General features: G+C 48.1%; 7 protein-coding genes across 7 annotated transcripts; 5 read left to right on the top strand and 2 right to left on the bottom strand.

Annotated features, from left to right (window-relative positions):
• Positions 1 to 673: 673 nt before the first annotated feature.
• COCCADRAFT_27081 (uncharacterized protein) lies at positions 674 to 2,956 on the top strand (the record flags this gene model as incomplete). Its single annotated transcript, XM_007715086.1, has 1 exon — positions 674 to 2,956. One exon carries the CDS (start codon positions 674 to 676, stop codon positions 2,954 to 2,956), a length of 2,283 nt encoding a protein of 760 aa, XP_007713276.1.
• Positions 2,957 to 3,316: 360 nt separating this feature from the next.
• Positions 3,317 to 5,018, bottom strand: COCCADRAFT_98788 (uncharacterized protein; the record flags this gene model as incomplete). Its single annotated transcript, XM_007715110.1, has 4 exons — positions 3,317 to 3,895; positions 3,948 to 4,456; positions 4,509 to 4,866; positions 4,941 to 5,018. The coding sequence occupies 4 exons, from the start codon at positions 5,016 to 5,018 to the stop codon at positions 3,317 to 3,319; spliced, it is 1,524 nt and encodes a 507-aa protein (XP_007713300.1).
• A 1,506-nt stretch (positions 5,019 to 6,524) lies between these two features.
• On the top strand, positions 6,525 to 14,061 carry COCCADRAFT_98832 (uncharacterized protein; the record flags this gene model as incomplete). Its single annotated transcript, XM_007715109.1, has 2 exons — positions 6,525 to 11,846; positions 11,908 to 14,061. 2 exons carry the CDS (start codon positions 6,525 to 6,527, stop codon positions 14,059 to 14,061), a joined length of 7,476 nt encoding a protein of 2,491 aa, XP_007713299.1.
• Positions 14,062 to 15,245: 1,184 nt separating this feature from the next.
• Positions 15,246 to 15,891, top strand: COCCADRAFT_37653 (uncharacterized protein; the record flags this gene model as incomplete). The annotated part of the gene is made up of 3 exons (XM_007715108.1): positions 15,246 to 15,411; positions 15,467 to 15,537; positions 15,592 to 15,891. The coding sequence occupies 3 exons, from the start codon at positions 15,246 to 15,248 to the stop codon at positions 15,889 to 15,891; spliced, it is 537 nt and encodes a 178-aa protein (XP_007713298.1).
• Positions 15,892 to 16,323: 432 nt separating this feature from the next.
• On the top strand, positions 16,324 to 17,097 carry COCCADRAFT_98790 (uncharacterized protein; the record flags this gene model as incomplete). Its single annotated transcript, XM_007715107.1, has 2 exons — positions 16,324 to 16,834; positions 16,898 to 17,097. The coding sequence occupies 2 exons, from the start codon at positions 16,324 to 16,326 to the stop codon at positions 17,095 to 17,097; spliced, it is 711 nt and encodes a 236-aa protein (XP_007713297.1).
• A 434-nt stretch (positions 17,098 to 17,531) lies between these two features.
• Positions 17,532 to 18,434, top strand: COCCADRAFT_98830 (uncharacterized protein; the record flags this gene model as incomplete). The annotated part of the gene is made up of 1 exon (XM_007715106.1): positions 17,532 to 18,434. One exon carries the CDS (start codon positions 17,532 to 17,534, stop codon positions 18,432 to 18,434), a length of 903 nt encoding a protein of 300 aa, XP_007713296.1.
• A 527-nt stretch (positions 18,435 to 18,961) lies between these two features.
• On the bottom strand, positions 18,962 to 20,161 carry COCCADRAFT_98762 (uncharacterized protein; the record flags this gene model as incomplete). Its single annotated transcript, XM_007715105.1, has 1 exon — positions 18,962 to 20,161. The coding sequence occupies one exon, from the start codon at positions 20,159 to 20,161 to the stop codon at positions 18,962 to 18,964; it is 1,200 nt and encodes a 399-aa protein (XP_007713295.1).
• Positions 20,162 to 24,505: the final 4,344 nt, after the last annotated feature.

Raw genomic sequence — 24,505 nt, 5'->3', positions numbered from 1 at the left:
ACCTATCATTTGAAGAATGAGTTGATGGAGTGATGATAGGTTAGTGGCCAATGGGGTTTAGTACGTCGGGAATATGTATCCATTATCGAAGCGATGAGCAAACACCATTACGTCGCAATAGGCAGAGCAACACAAGTCTCAGTCTTCATCTGAGCCATGAGAACGGTGTTTCCCCTGGAGGTCGGTGCGCGTGCTGTGATGACGTGATGTGATGCTCCCCGGACTGTGGATCGGACCGTAGTAGTAGTGGTAGTACAAGCATGTAAGTAATACTGGAGTGCGGGGCATGCATCGTCACCGGTGCAGGGAAGCCTGGTCACTGGGGCTGACATGGTCCAAGTACAGGGCGGTAGCTAACCATGTGTACTAAGTATGTACCGATGCCAATTCTACCACGCATCGCAATCATAATTTCTATCGTTCCTTTTGCTCCACCCGGCTATTTGAACAGATGCGCATGGCTTGTTTGAGTGTGGGGAACGCCTGATGACGTCAGGCGGTTGTCAAAGAAACCCTGCATGTCCAGTCGCGTGCAAATGACGGCACCTGCACACACTGTTGTTCTACTCTACTCTACTCCACTCCACTCACAGCGAGCTGAGCACCACAAACACCATGTACCTTTCTCTCTCCTAGTCCATCTGCACCTTCCATACTCTACGGCGCCGCAAATATGGATTCGCACGTACCGCGCGAGCTACCGGCTATGCCAAAGCGCAAACCAGTCGCTCCGCTCGCAGATCCTCTACCATCTTCGACATCGGAGCGCGAGCTTACCAGCAAACTCATCCCTAATGTCTTCCTTGTCGCCACCGCTCTTGCTGCACTGACTCTCTCCTGGCCGTCGCGATGGGTCATCTCGGGAGCGCCCACCTTTGTGTATGCCATCTTGCTGGGTGAAGCCCACGGACATCGCATCCTCCCGTTCGCCCCTGTGTGGACCATCTTCGCTACCGTTAACCTGGCATACGCTGTATGCGCAACATCATGGCTCCTCTACTGGGTCTTTTTCACCTGTTGCTGGCCAACTCTTCTCATCACGTGCCTTTACCAATTCGACGCCGCTGCCGCCCTCGCACGACGCAGTCTACGCAAAACATTTTTGCGCGATCTCCACTTCATCAACGACCAGATAGCTTTCTTTGACTTGCCGGCGCTGGAGATTGATACCGAGGTCAAAGGTCTCTTCGTCATTCGCGGCGTTACGCTATCGCTCTCGACAATGACGCTTGTTGCTCATGGCGTGGAGGCTGGAATCAAACTTTCCGATGATGTCGAGCTGGGCATACAGGTGGATAAAGTGGTTGTGCCATTGTTCCGCGAAATCACGGTCGATGACGTGTATGCAAACGTCAAAGGCGGGGAATGGGAAGTCACCTTTGGCGATGTCACGTATGGCGTTCCGGAACCAGACGACGATGACTCGATGGTCGTAACCAACACGGCTATACTTCGAGCGGCAACGCAAAAGGGCGGCATCACCGGTCGCCCGACCGACATGATGCGAAACTTCACCGCCGGAAAAGTCCCAACCGAGGCTCAGGACACCGCATCTGCCTTCTCATCCGTCAAAAAGGTGGCTCCGGACGAAGAGCAAGCACACACAAAGTACAAGGAGCTGATACGCTACATCGACGAAACTAGTGCCATAACCATCGCAAAGAAACAGTTGATCCAGGCTTCAAAGGCACGTAAAGATAGCAAAGTCGACTCAGAAAATGAGGAAAGAGAAGGGAAGCAGAGCAGAAAGGCGAGGGAAGAACCAGGGGTGCGACTCGATATCGAAAATATGGACGACTTTCGTGCCGCCATTTGTGCCCAGATTCACGGCCAGCCTTCCATACCCCACCCACCCTCCAAATCGATAAGAGTATCCACACTTCGCAAGACATCTTATCCCAACGTCAAAAAGTTCCTACACCGACTGCCATTGCTATACCGATTGATGCTCAGCCCTATTTGCTACTTTCACCCGGTCAAGTTCAAGTCCGTCACAGCCGCCGGATCAGGGAAATGGTTCACGGCACTCATGAAAAAGTATTTTTTCAAGCATTACTCGTCACAGGATGCAGAGATTCGTAGACTTGAGGCGCGGATATCTTCCTGGTGCGCGGATGCCAATTTTGCTGTTGAACTGGGCCCAATTCAGAGTGAGGCGCAGTTCCCGATCAATACGAACTACAATATCCAAACCAAGTTCAAGATCTCTGATGTTCTTGCTTACAGAATTCTGCCAGATGCTGTCGAGCTTAAACAAGTCGTCCGATTGGGAGGCGCAAATGCAACTCTCACAATACCCACTTTCCTGTTTCCTCACCATGAGCACATCTTCCCTGAAAAAGCAAGCGACTTTGAGTTACTCGAGATAGAGTCAGCCATCAACGAAGCTGAGCCTACTCCAAAACAGGCATTAGCTCGAAAAGAGCTCAAACGACTTAAGAGGGATGAAGCGGCTATGCATATCAGTGCACATGCACACTTACCAGCTCAGTTCCATCAAGATCTGTTGAACTTTGTTGCCGCCATTGTCAAGGCCACAAAGGTCATTGAGTCGGATAAAGATTTTGAGGAGGCCAAGGTTCTACGAGAGCTCAAGCGCGTCAGCACCAACCTGTCCGACAGCGAGGCGAGCAGTGTAGCGTCCGTTAACACCAACAACACTGAGACCACACAGACGACCATCAACGGAACTGAAGATAAAAGCTTCAAGGCTTTTCTCAAAAAAGTAGATACCGGTTTCAAGGAAGCGTCGAACAAAACCATGGTAGGTATGCGTAAAGCTGGACAAACCACCGTTCATGCAATGGCCAATGATCGTTGGATTGCTCGGCTGGTCGGTAAGGTGACCAGGAAGATGGAAAAGGTACAGGGAGAATTGGGATATAGCGTCGATGTTCCCATACCCTTGGCTAAGTACCGCGTGCGTCATGAGCTTGAGCCCAAGCTTCTACCATGAATCGTTGCTGTTCACACACATTCTTGGGACGTTTGCAATATTGTATGATACCCCCTTCTAGGTTACAAAAAATTAATTTTATCGCTTGATAGTGGTGTCCATATGATTTGTCGTCATGCGCCTAATTCAAAATGTACGCGTGATGTCCTGCTGGTTATGATTGCTGTTGTTGTAGCATGTAGGAGGCGCTGCTTTTTTTTAAATCTCCAAACGACAAGTTGCTGTTTCCAACTTCATATTTCTTTTATTAATGTAGTTCGCTTCTACCCTTTTCTACAAGATGGCTTGGTCCAGAAGGCAATGCACTTAGCAGGTTCAGCGCTGAAGCCTACTTTGAATAGTCAGTTCTAATCTAATAGCCTATTTTTTGTGTTCTTCAGCGGCCTGGTCCGCCTCGAGTGGATCGCTTAACTGATACGCCTCAATGAAGATGCTCGCGAGCAGTGCGATCGCTGCGATCGCTGCCGCTACGATCCAGATATATCTAAGTGCGTAAGTGAAGCTCTCAATCACTTGCTCTTTTACATCGCTCTTCGGCATAGCTTTGATGATCTGTACCAAGCCTATTGCATCTTTGGAATATTCCCTGGCTTTCCTAGCCAGGAGCGGCTTTGACAGCATCCTCTTCTCAATCATGTTTTGAAACACTACTCCGCCGACTGCAACACCGAGGGTCTGGCCAAGAGCTCTGGAAAACGTGAACATGTTTGTTGCGGAGGCCTGGTTTTCCGCGGTCGTAGAGGCCTGAACACCGAGAATCATGGCCGGATAGAGTACTCCGAGTCCAATACCACCAACGAGACTTATTGACGCCCATACGGCTGTTGGTGTATCGGATTTGAGCAGTACGAGGAGACTCATGCTGACCACCACAACACACCAACCTAGCCAATTCGCCCATCGGTATGCTCCCGTCTTCGATATAGCGATTCCGACAATCTGTGTCATGGTTAGCATTCTGTGTTGATATATAAACAGCCGAGAAACGTACCATTGCAGTTGGGGCCAGCGTGAAGCTCCATGGAAACATGCCCACACCGGCCATGACAGGCGACATATCCTTTGCTGCCTCAAAATAGAGTGGAAGGTAAAACATCACCATTGATAGAAGGACGCCATAAACGACAGTTTGCATGTACGTGATTGATGCAGACCGGTTTTTGAAGATGGCAATAGGAATGAACGGGTTTTTGGCCACATACTCCTGGTGTAAAGCAAATATCATCAGTCCAGCAGTGCACATGGAGAGCGGTACGAGCGTACGCCATGAGTTCCAGGGGCATTCAACACCACCCCGAGTGATGGGGATAAGAAATCCTGTTGCCGATGTGAGGAAAAGACTCATTCCGATCCAATCTAACTCCTTCATCTTTGCGACAAGAGCTACATTGGCCTTATTGAATCTCAAAAATATCGCGATGGATGTTCCGCCGATGCCAATAAACGGGATATTGATCCAGAAAATCCAGCGCCACAAGGCTTCTTTAGCCAAGCCTCCGCCTAAATTTCGATATGTTAATGCTATACTAGGTTCGAATGCATTGCAACTTACCAAGTAAAGGTCCTGTGACGGTGCCGAGGGACCACATAGCTCCAAGCGAGCTAAACCATTTCCCACGTTCTTTTAGAGGAATCTTGTCAACGACTATCAAGGCTGTTATGCACAGGATCCCACCTCCGCCTGCACCTTGGATGGTCCTTCCTACCAGTACAACTGTGAAATTCGTGGCAATAGCAATGACGATTGAGCCCACTAAGAAAAGAGTCATGCTAACATTAATGAGCGGTTTTCTTCCAAAGACATTTGAGAATGATCCTAATATTGGCTGAAATACAGTCGATGCGAGAAGAAACGAAGTGCCGCTCCAAAAAGCTTCCACAGCAGAGCCTGTAAGAGCTTTTGTAATAACCTTCAGCTTAGTTAGCTACTGCTACTACTAAGAAGCATTCAGAGATAGCAATGATATGGAGTGGCAAAGCTTACAGGCAATGCGACTGCTAAAGATGTAGCGTCGAGAGCAACCATTAGTACGACTATGCAAAGACTACCAAAAGCAGCCATCAAATACCGTCTGTCGCGGCCCTCATCTCTTTTGGGCTCAATTATTGAGAAAACATCTGGAGTTCCTCGGGTGGCAGATGTTTCCTCCATCTTCTTGTTAGAGCTGTAAATTTCGAGATGGTTGTGGGAGGTCCTCGGACTCTGGGGGAGGCGGGGGGCGAAGTACACTTTTACACCAAAGGCATCATGCTTATGAACGTCTACCCAAGTTCTGGCTCTGACATATATCGACGCTTTGTTGGAACGCCCAAGCGTTGATTGCCCTAAAAGTAAGCAGCTCGACCAAGGCGATCGGAACCATTCTAGCCATTCAACAAAGCTGGACGTCAAATAATTCTAAGGGATATTTGTTCGAGTCGGGATACGCTACTGTTTGTCGAATAGATGAGATGATGTCTTTTTGAAACTACTTAGCTGCAAAGTCAAGCACAGTCAGAAAACTGGCAAATCCAGTTCTTCGCTGTGAATGGATAAGTACTCGTCAATCTATCCAACGATTCTTGAATTTGAAACCTCAAAACCTGTATTTCTTTTTGTTCTCGACTATCGCATCAATAATGGGGTTGTAAAGTGTTCAGGTAGTAGTTCCTAGCCATGCTATAGTAATGGAACACCGCAATTGAGTTTTCTAAAACGATTCACGCGTCTTCTAAGCCACGTGACAAAAGATTGCTGTAGATCTTTTGCAGCATGGTTGGCCAATAATTATCCGATGAGCATCACATTGACCAGCGATTAAAAAAAGCAATTGTTTTTCTCAACATTCTCACACCGGGCACTCGGTAACAAACAAGATGAGGGGGGAACGTTACATTGAGATATGCACCGCTAGCACAGATTTGGGATCTTGAAGAAACGGTGTTCCATGGAACTTTGAATCAGAAGTAGACGAGTCAAGTGAGGTGGAAGTCGGTCGTGGTTCTCACCGCTAGACCCAGGCACGGCTTCAGACTAGACGCGACACCGATAAGATAGGATGTCCGTTTTGCGTGCATATAAGGGCCAAAAAACAACACTTTCGAACGTTTCTGTTGACCGGTAAGCTGCTTTTTGTGTGTTCTTGTCTGTACGAGATGAAGATAAAAAAACAGCTATCGAGAAAGTCATTGGATGGTATACACGAAGCTGCAACCACGATCCTGGATTCTTTGCACGGAGACTACCATTCTCGCTGGACATGTGATTCTAGGGCAATGTCCTTCCTTGTGCAGCAATAGGAGCGCTCCCCTGAGCTACGGTAGAGTAAAGGATTTATGCAAACGAATGCTTTTTGATGCAGTTTGATATCCAGCGCGATGTTCGCTTGCGACTACGCTAACGAGAATAAGTAAACTAGGATGCAGTTGTGAAGGGGGCCTCATGTGAAACTGAGGTAGATAAGTTCGAATGCAAAGCAGCAAAAAACTTGTCAAACATAATCTCGTCAGGCTTCAGTTATTGTTCTGATCACGAAGTAAATTGTTTCTATAAATGCACCGATAACTTTTTACGTTTTAGATCAACAAGATGGACATGCGATCGGACCCAATTGCCATTTGTGGCATGGCTCTTCGCTTGCCTGGCGCGCTCAAAACACCCGCGCAGTTCTGGACATTTCTCACGGAGAAGAAGGATGCTCGTGCACCCATTCCTCTGACACGGTTCAACGCCGAAGCTTTCCATTCGGCTTCTGGAAAGTCCGGCTATATCAACTCAACATATGGCTACTTTCTGGACGAAAGCGCTGAAGTGGGCGCTATTGACACTTCCTTGTTTCGCATGTCGCAACAAGAATCGGAGCGCATGGATCCTCAGGTCAAATTCCTTCTGGAGCTTGCAAGAGAGTGTTTCGAAAGCGCTGGAGAGATCTGGTGGCGCGGAAAAGACATTGGGACATATATCGGGTCATTCGGAAACGATTGGTTAGAGATGGCTACCAAAGACCGTTTGAACAAGAGTATGTACAAGGTCACTGGTCACAACGACTTTTCGCTCTCGAATCGGATAGCGTATGAGTACGATCTCAAGGGTCCGAGTATGACTATCCGGACAGCATGTTCCGCATCCCTTCTGGGATTACATGAAGCATGTCTCGCAATACGGAACGGTGACTGCAGTGCAGCTCTGGTTGGCGGCTGTAATCTACTTTGGAGTCCCGATACTATGTCCGATATGTCGGAACAAGGCGTCACCTCACCCAACGCATCTTCTCGATCGTTCGATGCAGATGCAGATGGGTACGCGCGTGGAGAAGCTGTCAACTTGATTTACGTCAAACCGCTTAGTGCTGCTATCAGGGATGGAAATCCTATCCGCGCCATCATCCGTGGATATGCTACGAATGCCGATGGAAAGACTCCTGGGCCGAGTATGCCCAGCTCTTCGAGCCAAGAGGAAATGATGCGTAGAGCATACCAGACTGCTGGGATCCCAGAATCTGACATCACACGAACTGCATTTGTTGAATGTCACGCAACGGGCACCACCACAGGCGATCCTATCGAGGCTACAGCAGTGGGGAATGTATTCGGACATGGCGGAGTCTACATTGGGTCTGTCAAGCCAAATGTTGGTCATTCTGAAGGCGCATCGGGAATTACGTCCATCATCAAAGCCGTCTTGGCTTTGGAGAATCGTGTCATACCACCAAATATCAAGTTCAAAATACCAAATCCCAAGATCCCATTCCATGACAAGGACTTGAAGGTGCCGACTAGTTGCATCGAATGGCCTGCGGACAAATTCGAGCGAGTCTCTGTCAACAACTTTGGAATCGGAGGTGCTAATGCTCATTTCATCCTAGATTCTGCTGCATCATACAGCGGGATTTCGAATGCAGTCGGTGTAGAGCAGAATGCGTCATCTCTAAACTCTGTGGGATTGGGTAAATTATTCTTGGTATCAGCAAACACATCAGAATCTTTGGAGATGCAAACCCGGAATCTTCGGGAATATGCATTGTCAAATCCAACGAACGCCGATCACGGGTCATACACATTAGCTTGCCGACGCGAGCACCTTACGCATCGCGCCTTTGCTGTGGTACAGGGAGGATCGATCGACTCACGCGTTGGAGTTTCCATCGCTGGGTTGTCTTCGCCGCGGCTATCTATGATATTCACTGGCCAGGGTGCCCATTGGCCGCGTATGGGTATTGAACTTTTACAGTTCAACGATACATTTGCCTCTTCTATCAAAGCGATGGATGAAGAGCTCAGGGGGCTGCCAAAACCACCTACATGGAGCATCCAGGAAGAACTCATGAAAAGTGAACTCTCCAGTAATTTGGGGAAGGCTGCTATTGCTCAGCCGTTGTGTACTGCGATCCAAGTGGCTCTAGTAGATACCCTAGCCGATCTAGGGATCAAACCTCACTGTGTGCTTGGCCATTCATCAGGAGAAATAGCTGCAGCATATGCGGCAAACAGGATATCCCGTCGAGCGGCAGTAACTCTTGCTTACTACCGAGGCCTTGTTTCACAAGCTGTGTCTGGGGGTGGTGCGATGGCTGCAATCGGTCTGAGCTGGGATGAGATGACTGCATTTCTTCAAGAGGGTGTGGTCCTTGCATGCAACAACTCGCCTTCGAACGTCACCATTTCGGGCGACGAGGTAGCTGTACGAAATGTTGTGGAAGCTATCCAAACCAACAAACCTGATGTGTTTGTGCGCATGTTGAAGGTGAGCACGGCGTACCACTCGCATCACATGTTCAACGCTGGTATTGAATACGAGGAAATGATGGCATCAATTCTCAATGATCAAGTTCCTCAGACCGGAGCGTCTACAAACGCATGTTTTTTCTCAACGGTAACCGGGGCACTTTTGCCAGATTCCGACCATATTGACGCGCGGTATTTCCGTCGCAACCTCGAATCACCTGTCCTCTTTTTACAGGCTTTCGAAAGCCTTTTAGCTGAGTTCAAAGATACTCCGCATGGCAATCTTTGTTTTCTCGAAATAGGACCTCACAGCACTCTTTCGGGGCCGCTTCGGCAAATCTTGGCGAAACCTTCTCTTGTCTACTCATACGCCTCATGCCTCCAGAGAGAGAAGAATTCAGTTGGAACACTGCTCGCAGCCCTGGGAACACTTTGGCAATACGGCTTGGATTTCGACCTCTGCCGACTAACGAATCCGCTCAATACTGCAAAAGTGCTAACAGACATGCCACTATATCCCTGGCATCACAGCAACATACATCTGTTTCACAACCGCATTATTCAAGCGTGGCGACATCCCAAATTTGCACATCACGAGCTCTTGGGGTCATTGGTATTGGATAACGCCGATGATCAGCCTAGCTTCCGAAACCTCATTCATCTCGAGAGTCTTCCTTGGCTGCGGGACCACAATGTTGATGGCGTTATTGTCTTTCCAGGTGCTGCATACGTCACCATGGCTGGGGAAGCTTGTCGGAGACAATTCCTATCTGACCAGGACTTCAAATTTCTTGGTTTTAGTGTGAAAAATATGGTCATTGGCACCGCGTTGATCCTGGAAGAAAGCAGCCCAGTCGAGATCGTTACTTCTCTAAGAAGATGGCGTATTACGGATCATTTGGAGAGTAACGGCTGGGAGTTTACGATATCATCATACTCAGGAACTACGTGGACAAAACACTGCTCAGGCTCCGTTGAGTCCATCACCTCTCCACCTCCTCTTGCATCAGTACATGAAAATCATTTTCCACGGAAGACAGATACCACAAAATGGTATCAAGCTATGTGGCACGTTGGGGGCAGGTATGGGCCTTGCTTCCAAGGACTAAAGGACATCGAGTGTACTCCAAACAGTCATAGTGCGAAGGCCACCGTCTGCGATAAAACCCCCGATGATTGCGAATCGCATTATCTGTTACATCCAACAACAATCGATGTATTCTTCCAGGCAATAGCTCTGGCTGCATGTAACGGACAACCACATACGATTGACCGAATGAGTGTGCCCACATTCATCAAGAACATACAAGTTTTCAACTACTCGGGTGACCTTCAGGTGCAAACCTCAGCGGAAGGACTGGCGCATGGTAGAGTCCATGGTGGGGGCTGTGCCATTAGTGCAAATGGGTCGCTTGCTATGAAGGTAGACCAACTCAAGCTCATGCCTCTAGATACTATATTTGAGACAGATCCTCATGCCGGCGCCTCGGTAACATGGATGATCGAGCCCAGCTTTACAACCATGTCAAGCTTTCTCGAGTATAGCGCCGAGTCCGTCAAATGCGCACCAATCATTCAAGAGATGACTTTACTCCACATCAGAAAGGCCTTGGAGCAAATTCAATCCATCAAACCAGCATCGGGTACGATGGAAAGATTTGTGAATTGGATGAAGAGGCAAAGCATTCCGGATACATTACGATCCACGGAAACTGTGACATCGGAAGTCAAGGCCATGTCATGCCCTGGCACTATGGATGCGATCATAAAGATCAGTGAAAACATTGTGCCGCTGGTACTGGAAGAAATCTCTGCAATAGAGCTTTTAATGGCTGATGATACATTGACAAAGCTGTACCAAGAGATGAAAGTCACTGATCGAGGGCCACACTTGAAGCTTCTTGGACATCAGAAACCGAACATGCGCATCCTCGAGATTGGAGCGGGAACCGGAGGAACAACTCGCGAGTTCCTTTCTAACTTGGTGAATGATTCAGATGGAGGCAGGCTATGGTCCAGTTACACTTATACGGACATCTCGGCCGGGTTCTTCGGTGCTGCTAAAGAGACTTTCAAAGACTATGCACTCGAATACAAGGTTCTGGACATCACGAAGGACCCTGTGGCTCAAGGCTTCCAAAGTCATGATTACGATCTTGTCATCGCCACCAACGTCATACATGCGGTTCCCAGTCTCCAGCAAGCGCTACGCAATGTTCATAGTCTATTACGTCGTGATGGCACATTCTATCTTGAAGAACTGTGCCCAGATGTAAAAATGATTAACTTCACCATGGGCCTTCTTCCAGGATGGTGGCTAGGCGAAGGCGATGGGCGCGCTGATGAGCCATATGTACAACCTGACAGATGGGATAGCGAGCTTCGCGCTGCTGGTTTCACAGGGGTAGCGGATTGCATGCTAGATGCCCCACGTCCACACCAGGGCAACGCATTTATGATAGCCTACCCTCTGGCCGAGGAGGTGCTTCCCAAGCCTCTCACACTGCTATTTGACGACAGTACACAGCGAGTAGTCGAGGATTTGAATACTGAGTTATCTCAAAATGGCCACTTCGAAACTACCGTTCAGCACTGGGATACTGCAACAATGACACGCAAGGGGGACGTCGTATGTTTGCTCGATATCAGCGAATCTTTCTTCTCAAACATCCAAGCCTCCCGTTTCGACAAATTCCGCTCATGGCTGAATCAAGTCTCGGAATCAAAAAATGGTATTCTCTGGTTAACTCGGAGCTCTCAGTTGAGTTGCGAGCACCCTAGATGGGGGCAAACACCTGGAGCCATGCGTTCAATTCAGAAAGAAATGGGAATTGATTTGGCAATCTGTGAAGTCGACCGGTTAACGAATGTGAGTTGGAAAGCGATTACACAGATTGCGGAAAGGTTCTCTGGTCGCCATTTATCGAGCTACGATTTGGAATTGGAGTACGCTATTGAGAATGGCAAGATATATATACCACGGTTGTATCCTTTGCTCGTCAACTCAGAACTTCGGGAACCCGCTCATTCTGCGACTCCAGTGACCCGGAGAGAGGAAGACAAGCGTAATCTAACACTGGGGACAGCGGGCAGGCTGGACACGCTCCAGTGGACTGATGTCCCATGCGAAAGACCCATTGAAAACCAGGTTGTGGTCGAAATCATGGCGACAGGTCTCAATTTCAAGGTAAAGCTCAAGCATCTGCATCTCCAATGGCCGGGAACCCACAGAGAGCTAACCATCGTAGGATCTGCTGACCGCTATGGATCTCATCGAAGCACCGCGCCAAGTCCTCGGATTGGAAGCGGCAGGAATCATTCGAGAAATCGGATCAGAAGTTGGCGATTTCCAAATAGGGGACCGTGTCGTTATCATGGGCAATACAGGTTTGTTCACAACAAAAGCGGTCGTACCCAGCATGACTTGCTGGAAACTCCCCAATTCTCTCTCTTTTCAAGAAGCCGCAACTATGCCTTGTGTATTCTTGACCGCCATCTATGGACTGCTCGATATCGGTCAGATGAGTGCTGGGCACACTGTTCTGATTCATTCTGCATGTGGTGGAGTCGGCATCGCGGCTATCCAGCTATGTCGCATGGTAGGGGCAACGATCTACTGTACCGTCAGTACCGAAGAGAAGGTCAAATTTCTAGAAAACGAATTTGGTATACCACGCAACCATATTTTCGACTCACGCAGTCGGTCTTTCGTGGCTGATGTTATGCGCGCCACCGATGGCGCTGGAGTGGACCTTGTCCTTAACTCGCTTTCAGGTGAACTTCTCCATGCATCTTGGGAATGTGTGGCGAAACTCGGCAAGTTGATCGAAATCGGGAAACGAGACTTATTAGCAAATGGTCGAATATCTCTGAGTCCTTTTGCTGAGAATCGGAGCTTTCATGGCATTGAACTCTCTCTTCTCTTCGAAAATCGACCCACGGAGTGTCGAAGGCTTTTAAAGAAGATGATAGATTTTTACGAAGCGGGCCACATCAAACCCATCTTTCCCATAAAGTCCTTTCCAATGGCCGAAGTGGAGCAATGCTTTAGGTACATGCAACAAGGTCGACATATCGGCAAGGTTATCATGTCTGTAGGTGATCCGTCGGATCAGCCCACTGAACCGAAAGAACCAATCACACAAAATCCCAAGCGCAGTCCGAAGTTCAATCCACAAGCATCGTATTTGCTTGCCGGTGGCCTTGGTGGCCTAGGCCGTGTTGTGGCCAATTGGATGGTTGAGCATGGCGCACGACACCTGATATTTCTTTCTCGAAATGCAGGAGAAAGGGAAACCGACAAAGCATTCTTGGAAGAACTCGAGTACCAAGGATGCAAAGCGATGGCAGTGAAGGGGAGCGTTGCTATTTCCAAAGACGTGGAGAAGGCTATTGCTGCTGCAACTGCTCCTCTGCGTGGTGTGATGAACATTTGCATGGAATTGCAGGATATGGGATTCCGCGAGATGACCCATGAGGCATGGAGCACTGTCAACGAGTCGAAAATCAATGGCACATGGAATATGCACAACGTGTGCATGTCCAGAGAGATAAGTCTTGACTTCTTCCTTCTCTTCAGCTCGGTCACGGGTGTGTTTGGCAACTTTGGCCAAGCAAACTACGCAGCGGCGAACACCTTCCTCGACACTTTTGTACTTTATCGACATTCCTTGGGCCTGAACGCTTCTGCTGTTGACATCGGTATGATGTACGACCACGGATATATCGCAGAGAATCCGCTACTTGCGGAACGAATGCGGTTGCTTGGTTCGTATGGTATCGGAATACCACAGCTCTTGGATGCAATCACGCTCATTCTAAGCACCCCTAGAGCCAAGCTGAACAAAGTTACATCACGGACATGCTCTTCTCTATTGGGCATTGGTGTTCGCAGCGGGCTATCGCTGTCTGATCCTTCGAATCGCGTATTTTGGAAACACGACCGGCGAATGTCATATTACGTCAACCTCGAATCATCGGCGCACGTAGCTTCTGGTGCAGCCTCCAACGAGGATGAACCCACGCGGGTCATCAGAGACTTCACGCAGCAAGTTCTTGCTGAGCCAAAACTTGTCGACCAGCTCGATACCCCGGTTTTCCTCGCGCGACAGATTGCAAGAAAAATCGCGCTCATGCTCCTTCGACCCCTTGATGACAAGGAAGACAGCGAGGTTGATATATTGAGCCCGTTGCAGGATGCTGGCCTGGATAGCTTGGTTGCTATAGAGATGCGGAGGTGGTGGAGGACGACATTTGGCTTCGACATTACCATGCTCCAGATGATTGGAGCTGAGAACATGTTGGCACTTGGTGATCGGGCTGTTGAAGGACTGAGAACTAAGTACGCAGAAGTTGAAGAACAACCAGTAACCCTGACACCTGCTGTCACTGTATCGGCTTGATTTGGGGTTCGGGAGGGCCTTGGGGCCATAGTATGCACTAGGACAAATACCTGGACGGGAAGTTGGTCGAGAAAATGTCGCACCGCCCCCTATGTGCCGTTGATCAGAGGTTCCCTCGCTTATTCTCACTTTTCAGGCTGCCCATGTTTGTATACCATTTTGAAATCTGCCTTTATCCGTTAGATTAGTATTATCTAGCCCCATATACCCTCGCGATAAGCGTCGCAGAACCATAGTAGACAAGTTCTTTTAATGATTTTCAACATTTGCCGTCTCATTCTCAGATTTCAACGAATAGATGCAGCATAGCCTAGAACGTGTCTTAAAAAAAACGTCATATATTTTTGCCACCCCTGCTCCTAACAGGAAGGTAGAGCACGGCTGCGAATAAGTCTTACAATCCAACATCGCCTTTCTCTCTGATAAATGAATTCAGGATGCAGGTGCCGATAAGGCTACTACACTCGTCGATCGATTAAGGCAGTGGAGCAGTTTGGGGGCTATCTTGGGTAGAACTAGTGCTTAGCCAAGCTTCCTTCAGTTACTTGTAAGAGGAAAGGTTTTTGTTAGGCCCCAATGTCGGTTAGCAGTTAGGTGTCAGCCCTGCACGTGACTTTCGTAGTCACTCTCAATCTTATACCCCCAACACTCTAGTCAAGGATTTTTCGTAGGATGACGGCTCTCTCTTTTTTCACAATGTCTTTCAAGTACACTGGAGATTTTCCGATGCTTCTCAAGCGCGCTGGGAAACTTTTGAGAGTATTGTATCTCATTGAGAGATCTGATATTCCTGCTGTCTCTATACCAACAGTAAGATTTTGCATGGATGATAAGCTATCGACGCTGATCAGAGAACAGGTTGTCGTGGCACTTGCGATTTCAGGGGTGCCCAGTGTGCCCTTGTTTATCAAGGGAGTAGTTTGGTGTCAACTGCATCTGTTGGCTTTTGAAGTATGTGCACGAAGTTCATGCTCCGCTCTGAAGCACATTATACTAATATGCGAATAGACAAAGAATCAGGTGATTTGGACTAGACTTTGCAAGGTTGGGTAGCTGGTACTAATGCAGTGAATAAGATTGTCGGTCTTGAAGAAGATCGCATTGCAAAACCGCATCGCCCACTTCCCTCTGGCCTCATCTCGTTGGAAGAGGCCCACATACTTTACCGCTGCCTGTTAGTATGCATGTGGATCGCGGCTTTCCATTGCAACACTCTTGTTTGCACCATTGCATATACAGCCGCCATCACGATTTACAATGAAGGCGGATTTGCTGCTTTTGCCAGTTTGAAGAGTGTCATTGGGGCTTTCGGCCTGATGTGCAAGTGTTGGGGAACCACAGTTACTTTTGGTGAGTGCGCAATCTATACAGATTGTCCACCCAAGACTATACTAACATGCGACAGCCAACGGGGAAGATTTGCATGGCAAGAAAGCCCTGGCGATTCTCATTTTCGGTCTCATTTTTTCAACTACTGTATGTCCTTGAGCAGCGAGCAAGTGAAAGCTAAATTGATTTTCTCCGTGATAGGGGCACGCACAGGATTTCCGTGACCGGTCAGCAGATGCAGTCATGGGGAGAAAGACGATACCGTTGGTGCTTTCTCAACCCATAGCCAGGTGGTCGCTTGCTGTCTTGATTGCGGCGTGGACAGCAGGGCTGATTATTTTTTGGCAACCTCCCATGGTTGTCAGTATCGCCTTTACCATTCTTGGGCTTCGAACATTAGGCGGCTACCTAAGGAGTTATGAAGAGAAAGACGATTCCGTGTCGTATGTTTACTACGGGGTAAGATTGTTCTTCGAGGCTAAAACAGCGAAGAAATACTAAGATAGTTGCAACAGATCTGGCTGCTGGGTAGCAACATCCTGCCCTTCTTTCCTCGAATGAGGGGAGAATTTAATTGAATAAGCTTGGTGCATGAAATGAGTTAGATAGATGATAGACCAAGAGTAGGAGGAGGTCAGGGGAGTGGCAAAGGGAGTACAATAAGATGGGTCGAGAGTAAACATTTGCGGTACCAGGAAGAGGTTCATTCTTAGCCTCTATGGACATGGTCGAGGACGAGCTTAGAATTATCCTGGTTCAGTTTTGGTATCAGTGATGGTCATGAGTCAGGATAGGACAGTGTAATGCGCTAGCTTGACTAGTGGGATACCGTCCGAGCTCCCCGCAGACGATGACAGCATAGATTATTGCTCGAATCATAAACTTTGACCTGCAACAGCACAGAGCGTTACCACGTCAATTGCATACCCAAACATGGAGCCAACCATATCCAGGTGTATCCGTACTTTTTCACGACTCTCGATACAAATACCATGTCGTTCAAATGTGGCGAGATGCAGGCCATCGCCATTTACACGCTCATGTCATGCACAACGGCTGCACACGACGCGCCCTGCCCTTGCCCAATCCCGAGCCCCAAAGACACGCGATCGAGGGCCGAAAAGCAATGAGGATACTCAGACAGACTTCAGTGCTCTGGATTTGCTTCGAAACACCGCGGCTCCTGCCACCTCCATCGACGCATGTACAGGTGATGGCTTCGCACTCAACAACCAAATGCGCATCAGCGGCAGCGGCATCTTACTTGTGGGCGGCGAGGCATTCCGATGGCGGCCGTGGCTACATGAACAACGAAAAGAAGGCACAGTAGGAGAAGGGGGTTCGGGCGAAGATGCAATGACGGGCAAATTGCTGAATGCCAAGAGACAGTGGGAGGTGCCAGAGCAGGTGTGGGGTGTGTTGGAGCTGGTATATCCTAAGCCTGGTATGCGGCAATACGGCTTTTTAGTTTTCCAAAGACATTGCCCAGCTAACAGTACCTTGACAGATCTTCTCATCATCGGAACAGGCCCTAACACCACGCCCATCGCGCCTGCGGTTCGCAAGTATCTGAACGGCCTAGGCATTCGACTCGAGATTCAGGACACGAGGAATGCAGCTGCACAATTCAATCTTCTCGCGACGGAGCGCGGAGTTGGACAGGTCGCGGCAGCGTTGATACCGATCGGGTGGAGAGAAGGGCGTTGAGAAGGAGACTAGCCAGCGAATAAAATGGCCCTAGAAGAACACAACAAGAGGTGTTCAAGGGCACAAGCTGGCAGTGGCGGTGAACACGTATGAGTGAGTAGGCACATCTCATCTGCACTCTTGTCGTTTAACCTTCGATTCTACGTGCTGCCACTGCTTTGTATATTTTTCAATCCTTTGTTCCTGGCTGCAAGCAGGCCTTTACATACGACACCACTCTATCCTTCGTTTTGCCAACCTTCATACCTGCACAAGTCCCTTTCGTTTCCCTAAAGTCATTCAAGTTTCCCTTATTTTCTTTCGACGGCAAACGCGCTCGTCATCAAAGGGCAAAGTGACCCACCAGTACCGGTCCCAGCACCCCTCTGCCTGCCTCATCTCTTTGTCCAACCAGTATCTCTTTGGTTACTAGCATCTCACAACGGCACAGGCATATGTGTCTCGACCATCTTGTTCATAGGCCATCAGCTATATTCGCGGTCCTTCTCCGTCTGGCTGCCCGAATCTTCCAGAACACGTTCAATGCCGGTACAAGGTGGGGTTTCGGCACACGATTTGAGGTGGGAAACAGGGAAGCCGTCATGGACACCACGCCTTTACTTAAGCAAGACCACTCTAGCGCCTATCAACCCCATCGCGACATGAACCACCTCACCACCCCGCATACACCACCAGCCTTATCAAATCTTCATAATCCGCCGCTTCCGCTTTCACCCAACGTCAGCTCCAGACACTTGGCCCTCGCATCCCTGCAATCGGGCACCTTAACCCTGGAGTCTTCCCTAGCTTGTATGCAAATTTCAGAATCAGGCAATAGTTCACACAACATGAGAATATCTTGTACCGAGAGGCAGTCGCTACATGCCATACTTTCGCCCGTGCGCGAGGATTTGCAAAAGCTCAAAACATTGACGCCCGAAAGTCTGCCACCTTACAGTCCACGCGTTCGAGCCAAGAGCCATGCTCAGATCCTTAAGCACAAGCTTCTGCCCATCGGTCAATTTATTGTCAACTATCTCGATCGTGTACCGGAACAAGGTCGAGGGGCCCTGGAGCTGAAGTTATGTCGCGTCATCACGACGGAGTACTGGCCGTTGCCTGTTGACGACTTCACTCATTTGAAGGTCCAGGAAATGTATCGAAATGCCCTCTTCAAGATTGGTCAGCACAGTACAGTTATTCCACCATCGGAGCATTATCCAACGAATTCACTGCCTAGCCATTCACTTGCCAAATCATCTTCTCCTACAAATACACTGTCTTTCAGCTCAGCCAACAATACAGAGATGGATACTGGCGGTGGCAGGTCTCCAGACCAAATGCACCAGCTCGACTAGGGGACCGATTCAGACATTGCCACAGTGAATATACAAGCCAACGTGAGCTTGGTGGGGAAACGCTGGTTACTCGTGGTGTGGTCCATTCCACTTTTGGAAAAAGTGATCATGTTCTACTTGGTAGCGTAGTATACTATATTGCCACTCATCAATAGCTGGGAACGCGGAAGAGCTCTTTCCAGCAGAGTGGAGCAAGTACTTTTGCAGAAGGCTGCTGATATCTGAGTTTGATTCGAAGAGAATGGCATATTCAATGTCATAAATGCTCATGTGTTTTAAACAATTCCAATCATTCCAGTATTCTTTATTTGTGGCTGTCCATTTCAAAAGCTTCAATTTGCACGCTACCTCTTCACAGATCACTTTCAACATTACCTTTCTCTCAACAGGCAGCGACGGAATAAATCAGAGAAGTGCAGGATAGCATAGATGTCAGTGAGTAGAGTGCTGTGGAACTGTGCTTAGGTCGGAATTTCTTGATTGCAATACTACCAATTTCCATAAGATACCAGTTAGAAAATCGCAGCCTACCGCACACCGAGCGCCTCATAAATCGCCACCAGCAACTTCCTCATCCGGTAGTTTCCCATGCCCTTCTTTTCTCCCTTCTCGTTTGGTCCCAACCCCGCATTCGCCATCTTGTTCATGACATATCCAATTGTAACCTTCCTCTCCGCATCCGCAATGCCCTGGCTACCGCCCCAACCGCCCCAACTCGCGACTCTGCCCTCTGGCAGATTCTCGTTCATCGAGCCCGCAGCAGGCAGTGCGAAACCAAGACCGAATCGCACCGGGATGCTGACGACGAGATCGGCGCCGTGCTGTTGGGTGGTGAAAATCTTGTCCATGGTGGCTTGTGACAAAAACGACGATGGGTTCTCAGGCGCAGACAGGGAAATAGCGGATAGGATGCGGACGAGAGCGCGGGCATTGGAATATCCGTTTGAGGCCGGTAGCACGGATTTCCGCCACAACTCTTTGTTTGCCATCGTTGCGTCCATGCCAGGGTTCTTGAGCAGCGTCCGAAAGGCGATGCTGTTTGGATCTTTCATCGCCGCAGCCACGCTGGTTAGATCCGTGATTGGCGGCGGTGGCACAATTTCCGCTACCCTATCCCAGTCTTTTTCCTGCGCACCAAACTGAAAATCTGCATCGAGCGGGGTGGTGATTTCGCGTTTAACGAATTCGTCGATGGGGAGGTGCGTGACTTTTTGGATCAAACCCGCGATGAGGTGGCCCATGGTGTAGGCGTGATAGCCACTTGCAGTGCCGGGCTCCCACCACGGCGCCTGTTGGGCCAACAGGTTTGTGCTCCTTTCCAAATCACATATATCTTCAAACGTGACGTTTTCGTGCCAGCCGCTCAGCCCCGTCGCATGGCTCAGTAAATGCCGCACCAAGACTCCTTCTTTCCCATTTGCCGCAAACTCGGGCCAGTACTTTGATATCTTTTCGTTTGGATCCACGAGTCCGCGGTCGATGCAGAGGAGAAGGGCAAGGGCGGCGACAAGTTTTGAACTTGACCATACGCATGTGATTGTGTCTTTTTCCCAGGGCTTGGTTCGCGCGACGTCAGCGTAGCCGCCCCAGAGGTCAATCACATCAGTACCGTCGATGTTAACGCAGAGGGAAACCCCTAGTTCTTCCTCGGTGTCGAGATATGATTGTAAGAGTGATTTTACTTTGGTAAAGCGTGGATCGCAAGTTCCGTGGACTTGGGCTGCCATTGTGCAATATTGAATCAAGTGATGAGCTAGTTCAAAAAAAATAAAAAGAGACCTTGCTGACGACTTCTTCGCCGTGCCTGCTACCCTTGCAGTTGTGAGTTGAAAATAATCCAGAAGCAAATGAGCTACTGCACATATATATATACTTGTTGTTTTCCCCAAAATGCAGCCAAGCGGGGTTCCGCCAGCGGTATTCCGCGGCTTTCGATGCTGCCAACCCGCTCCAGGTCAGCTCATGGAATTCATTCCGTAATCTAAACTCAGCCACTGAACTCAGCCATCTAGTATCGGATAAGAATACGAACTGCTGTTGTAGTCCTCCTTGTTTTCTTACTACACCCTACCTGCAACTCGTCGGTATACTACGCCTCAACCTTTAAAAACAAACCAGTTCGGTCATCACAAGGATGCATTATATCAGTGCAAGTCGTGAATAGTTTCTATTCAAGATTAATGCTCCTGGTTTTATCATACTTTTGGGTGCCGTCAGCTTTCGTAGAGCTACTGGCAGACCTGTACAGAGCCCGTGTTTCGAGTACCTTCCACGTCTCGCTTCCCGTATTTGCACCAATAATCCAATTGCTGGGACGTTACTCGGATATTTCCTGTACAACATCACAGATGCCATCAAGGCGACGGATCTAGCTTCTTGGTTCCCATATTTGCTATCGCGTTAAGGCCTGTGCCGGCAGAAAACTACACTAGAAATAGTGTAACAGTAAGACAGAATGGTGCCTGGCTGAGTACTTGCGATATCGTAATCCTCTTCCCAACACCTCCCATAGGGTCGAGGGCCTAAAATTCGATATACTAATATCTCCATGTAACGAGTATTATAGAAGTAAAATGATTACATGAAAAGAATTTAAGATCAAAATATCTGCAGGAATTAATATACGAGGCTGAGAAGTAGGGGCGGTTGGCTAAGACCATATTCGGCATTTCCGGTGAAGAGGCACCAAGCAGGCTGCATACCCTGCAGATCATGGTTGGTTCAAATTACAAACTGCTTCGGGAGAAAGTACAAAACGAGATAAGAAAGTCAGTCAGCCTGCATATTTCGCTACGTAAGTGGCTGGATCCTTCCCTGAAGCTCGTTTCCAGATCATGTGATTACCGCCCCACGATGGTTAGTAACTTCCGATGTGCACGGGTATTGAACCTTCACTGCTTATCCTTAGATAGGGAAAGAGTCCTTCTTGTAACTCGTAGCACTTTCTTAGTTAAGAGTACTGCCTCATAGCACGATAGTGAGCCCTATTTAGGCTTATCGCGACTCTCTTTGTCCTATCGCCATTATGTCGCACACGGCGCAAACTGAGAAAGGACAAGACGCAAAAACTAGGGCTTACTCCATTCTTCCTGTTAATAGCTGCGTGCAGCCCATGGAAGATGGATAGAATCCACTGGATTACAACGCTCCGCCAGGGTGGCCCAGAGAACCCCAGCCGCTCGTCAGGAGCAACCTTGTCGTCTGGGGCAAACTAGCTCTCTTGGTTTTACCTGTGATGTTTCTGGGTATGTCTACGTACATGTCTCTTATGACTTTCAAATCAAGGCTCATTTTCTCTAAGCATTGGCATCGATCGCGCACACCTTCCACGAGAAACATGTCTCATCGGATGGAGCCACACTACAGCGTGTCATGCTTCTTGGTCCTACCCTTTTCCCTCTGGCCTTCATTGCACTTGGCGGTCGTAGCTTGAAGAATACTGCGCTTTGGAAGGCTCAGCGAGGCTCAACTATTGGAGTAGGCGACAGAACTATTTCTTGCGATACTATTTATTAACATGCGGCAAGTGCTTGAAAGTTTACATGGAAGCCAGAGTTTCGTCAGCGCTATCTGTCTTGCTATATCCCTCCGATCGTGGAGCGTACTATCATTCGCCATACTTCTACTATGGTCTCTCTCACCACTTGGTGGTCAGAGCTCATTGTGTCTCTTACACGAAGCCAACTCCACGGTTGTGACATCATGACCAGTGTACTATCCCGACCCAGGCGCATACAGCTCTCTGGCCTCTCTAGGATCTGCACATTACTTGAATCAAATGAGAGCTATCATCTCGACTAGCATATCAACCACGGACACGCTCCAAAATAGCCCTGTAGACATTTGGAATCATCCCGAGATCCCGCGACTTCGGCAACTGGAACAAGCTGACTTGAGTCACGATTCGCAAGATCAATGGATCGATGTTAACGAGGACACAACTGCATATACGTCTTTGACCGGTCTAAGTGTACTAGGTTTACACGCTAATAGCATCGTAATCTTTTCGGTTATCCACGAATGTAGATGAACAGAGATCTTAGCTTGTATAGACTATCTCTTAATTAGCTAGATACATAATATCTGCCTTTCAAATTAGTACAGAAGCTCTAATAAGACGAATATAAAGAAAAGGCTTCTATAGTATAAAACTTAAAGAACTTCTTATAAGAAGTCGCTTTATTAATAGAAATCTAATTTAACACTAAACTGGATTTGGATATTATAGATTTTCCTTTCTATTTGTAGAGAAAGAGAGATTTAAATTTTCAATCTTATAAATTTCTTAGCATCGCAGTAAGAGAGTTTTTTAAGGTCTTCAAGAAAACACACCGCCCTAACCTCTTCTTCTCATTGATAAAGATAAGAAAATTATAGATATTTAGCTCTAGATACTACGATTTAGTATATTATACCCTTCCAGAGAGAACGTAGTAGCTTAGGTGGAGCTGAGCTGGGTGTCGTCACAACCTATCCGAGCGACACTCAGATCAACGAGCCAGCACATTTCTCCAATTTGCACGCAGATATAAGCCCTTTACTAGATACAACTTTATTGCACATGTCATTGCTCTTGACACAGCGCCCCCTTGATCCTGACTGCTGACATGCTGTGGCTTGGCTGAAGTGGTTACACCTGCGGCTTTTGCAAAGACTGTGCCACTACGCTCCAATACAATCGCAATCCGATGCGTTACACTTATGTGGAGACATACATTGAGTATATTTCCCATAATCGCATATTTGGCATACCCCAGTATGGCAATCCTAGGGCAATTAGAATCTAGACAAAGTAGAAAGAAGGCTGATTGTTCTTACCTTGCCCGAATTGCAGGTACGAGCTCGTGGGATTAAACCCGCGTCGTGACGTCCGGTAAGGCCCGCCTCAACGTGGGTCATTGAGAGAAGAATTACACATAGGTGTTGGAAAACGTAGGTAAGCTTCATATTGGTAATATGGCGAGGGGGGGGGAATTGGGCTAGGTAGTCAACGATAGTCCGGTATAAAACACGTCAACTATGCGGCGCTGCGCTTTTAAATAATAGATCACTGGAGGATATTAAGCCGTCTAAGGGGCTATTTTAGTGTCAAATTATGAGTGGGAAGTTTAATCTAATTGCATCCATGAGTGAGCATCGTATATATGTTTGATGCTGACGCGTCTTATTTCCCGTCACGGAAGAATAAAGCTTTCGCGAGGAACGCTAACTGAGTAGAGAGGAAACTCTAAGCAATGACTGGCTGGGGGGACGGCTGATACGAGCTTACTGTGCTGTATGATAGAATTCATGCGTATGTGCCACTAGTAAGGGGGACGATACAGGCCAGGGTTGAGAGTAAGCGCTACTATAGAGAGTATGATCTACACTCTACACACAGTAGAGTCATGAATATTCAGGATTTCTCTGGGATGAATTTGGTATAATCATCCGAAGAAGTGCCTGTCTTCAATTTAGCACGTCTTAACACACATAACTTGTGCAATGTCCACAGTAGAAATAGGGTGTCACGAGATTCGACCCCAGAGGACGACCCTCGGGACGGTCCGGTACCGACCACAGCTGTAGAAGTATATAATACCTACGAACTACAAGGACACTCCTTAAGGACTCATCTTAATCCTACTCTTTAGATATATTCTGTGCCTACTCGCGAAACATCTCATATAGGGGGGGGCTCTGCCTTTGAAGGCGACTTCTTCTAAGTCAGCACCTCTTGCCACTAAAAATTGTCGCACCCACAATTAGAACGTATCTTTGATAAGGTAGTTACCCACGCTACGTAGTGGGCGCAATGTATGCATAAACGGCAATATTCTTCATAGTAACTGTGGAGCTTCTGGTGCCAGTCTACCATGCAACACAGCCTGCAAAAAGAAAAATAGCTACAAAAAAGACTTTGTGGTCAGGATGGGATTGAGAAATGTTTACTACCATCATTTCCACTGGTTCTTATACATTTTGGTAACGACAGTCTTGTGTTTACATAAGAATCTACACTGAGAGTGTAAGAGAAAGATATTCCTTCGCGTCGCGGTAGCTCTCTATTCGAGGTGAAGAGCTAATCACGT

The sequence above is a fragment of the Bipolaris zeicola genome (genome assembly GCF_000523435.1).
Source record: "Bipolaris zeicola 26-R-13 unplaced genomic scaffold scaffold_97, whole genome shotgun sequence".
In the NCBI taxonomy this organism is placed as follows: Eukaryota; Fungi; Ascomycota; class Dothideomycetes; order Pleosporales; family Pleosporaceae; genus Bipolaris; species Bipolaris zeicola.
Note: the sequence above shows the minus strand (reverse complement) of the source record. Positions and strands in the feature narration are given on the sequence as shown.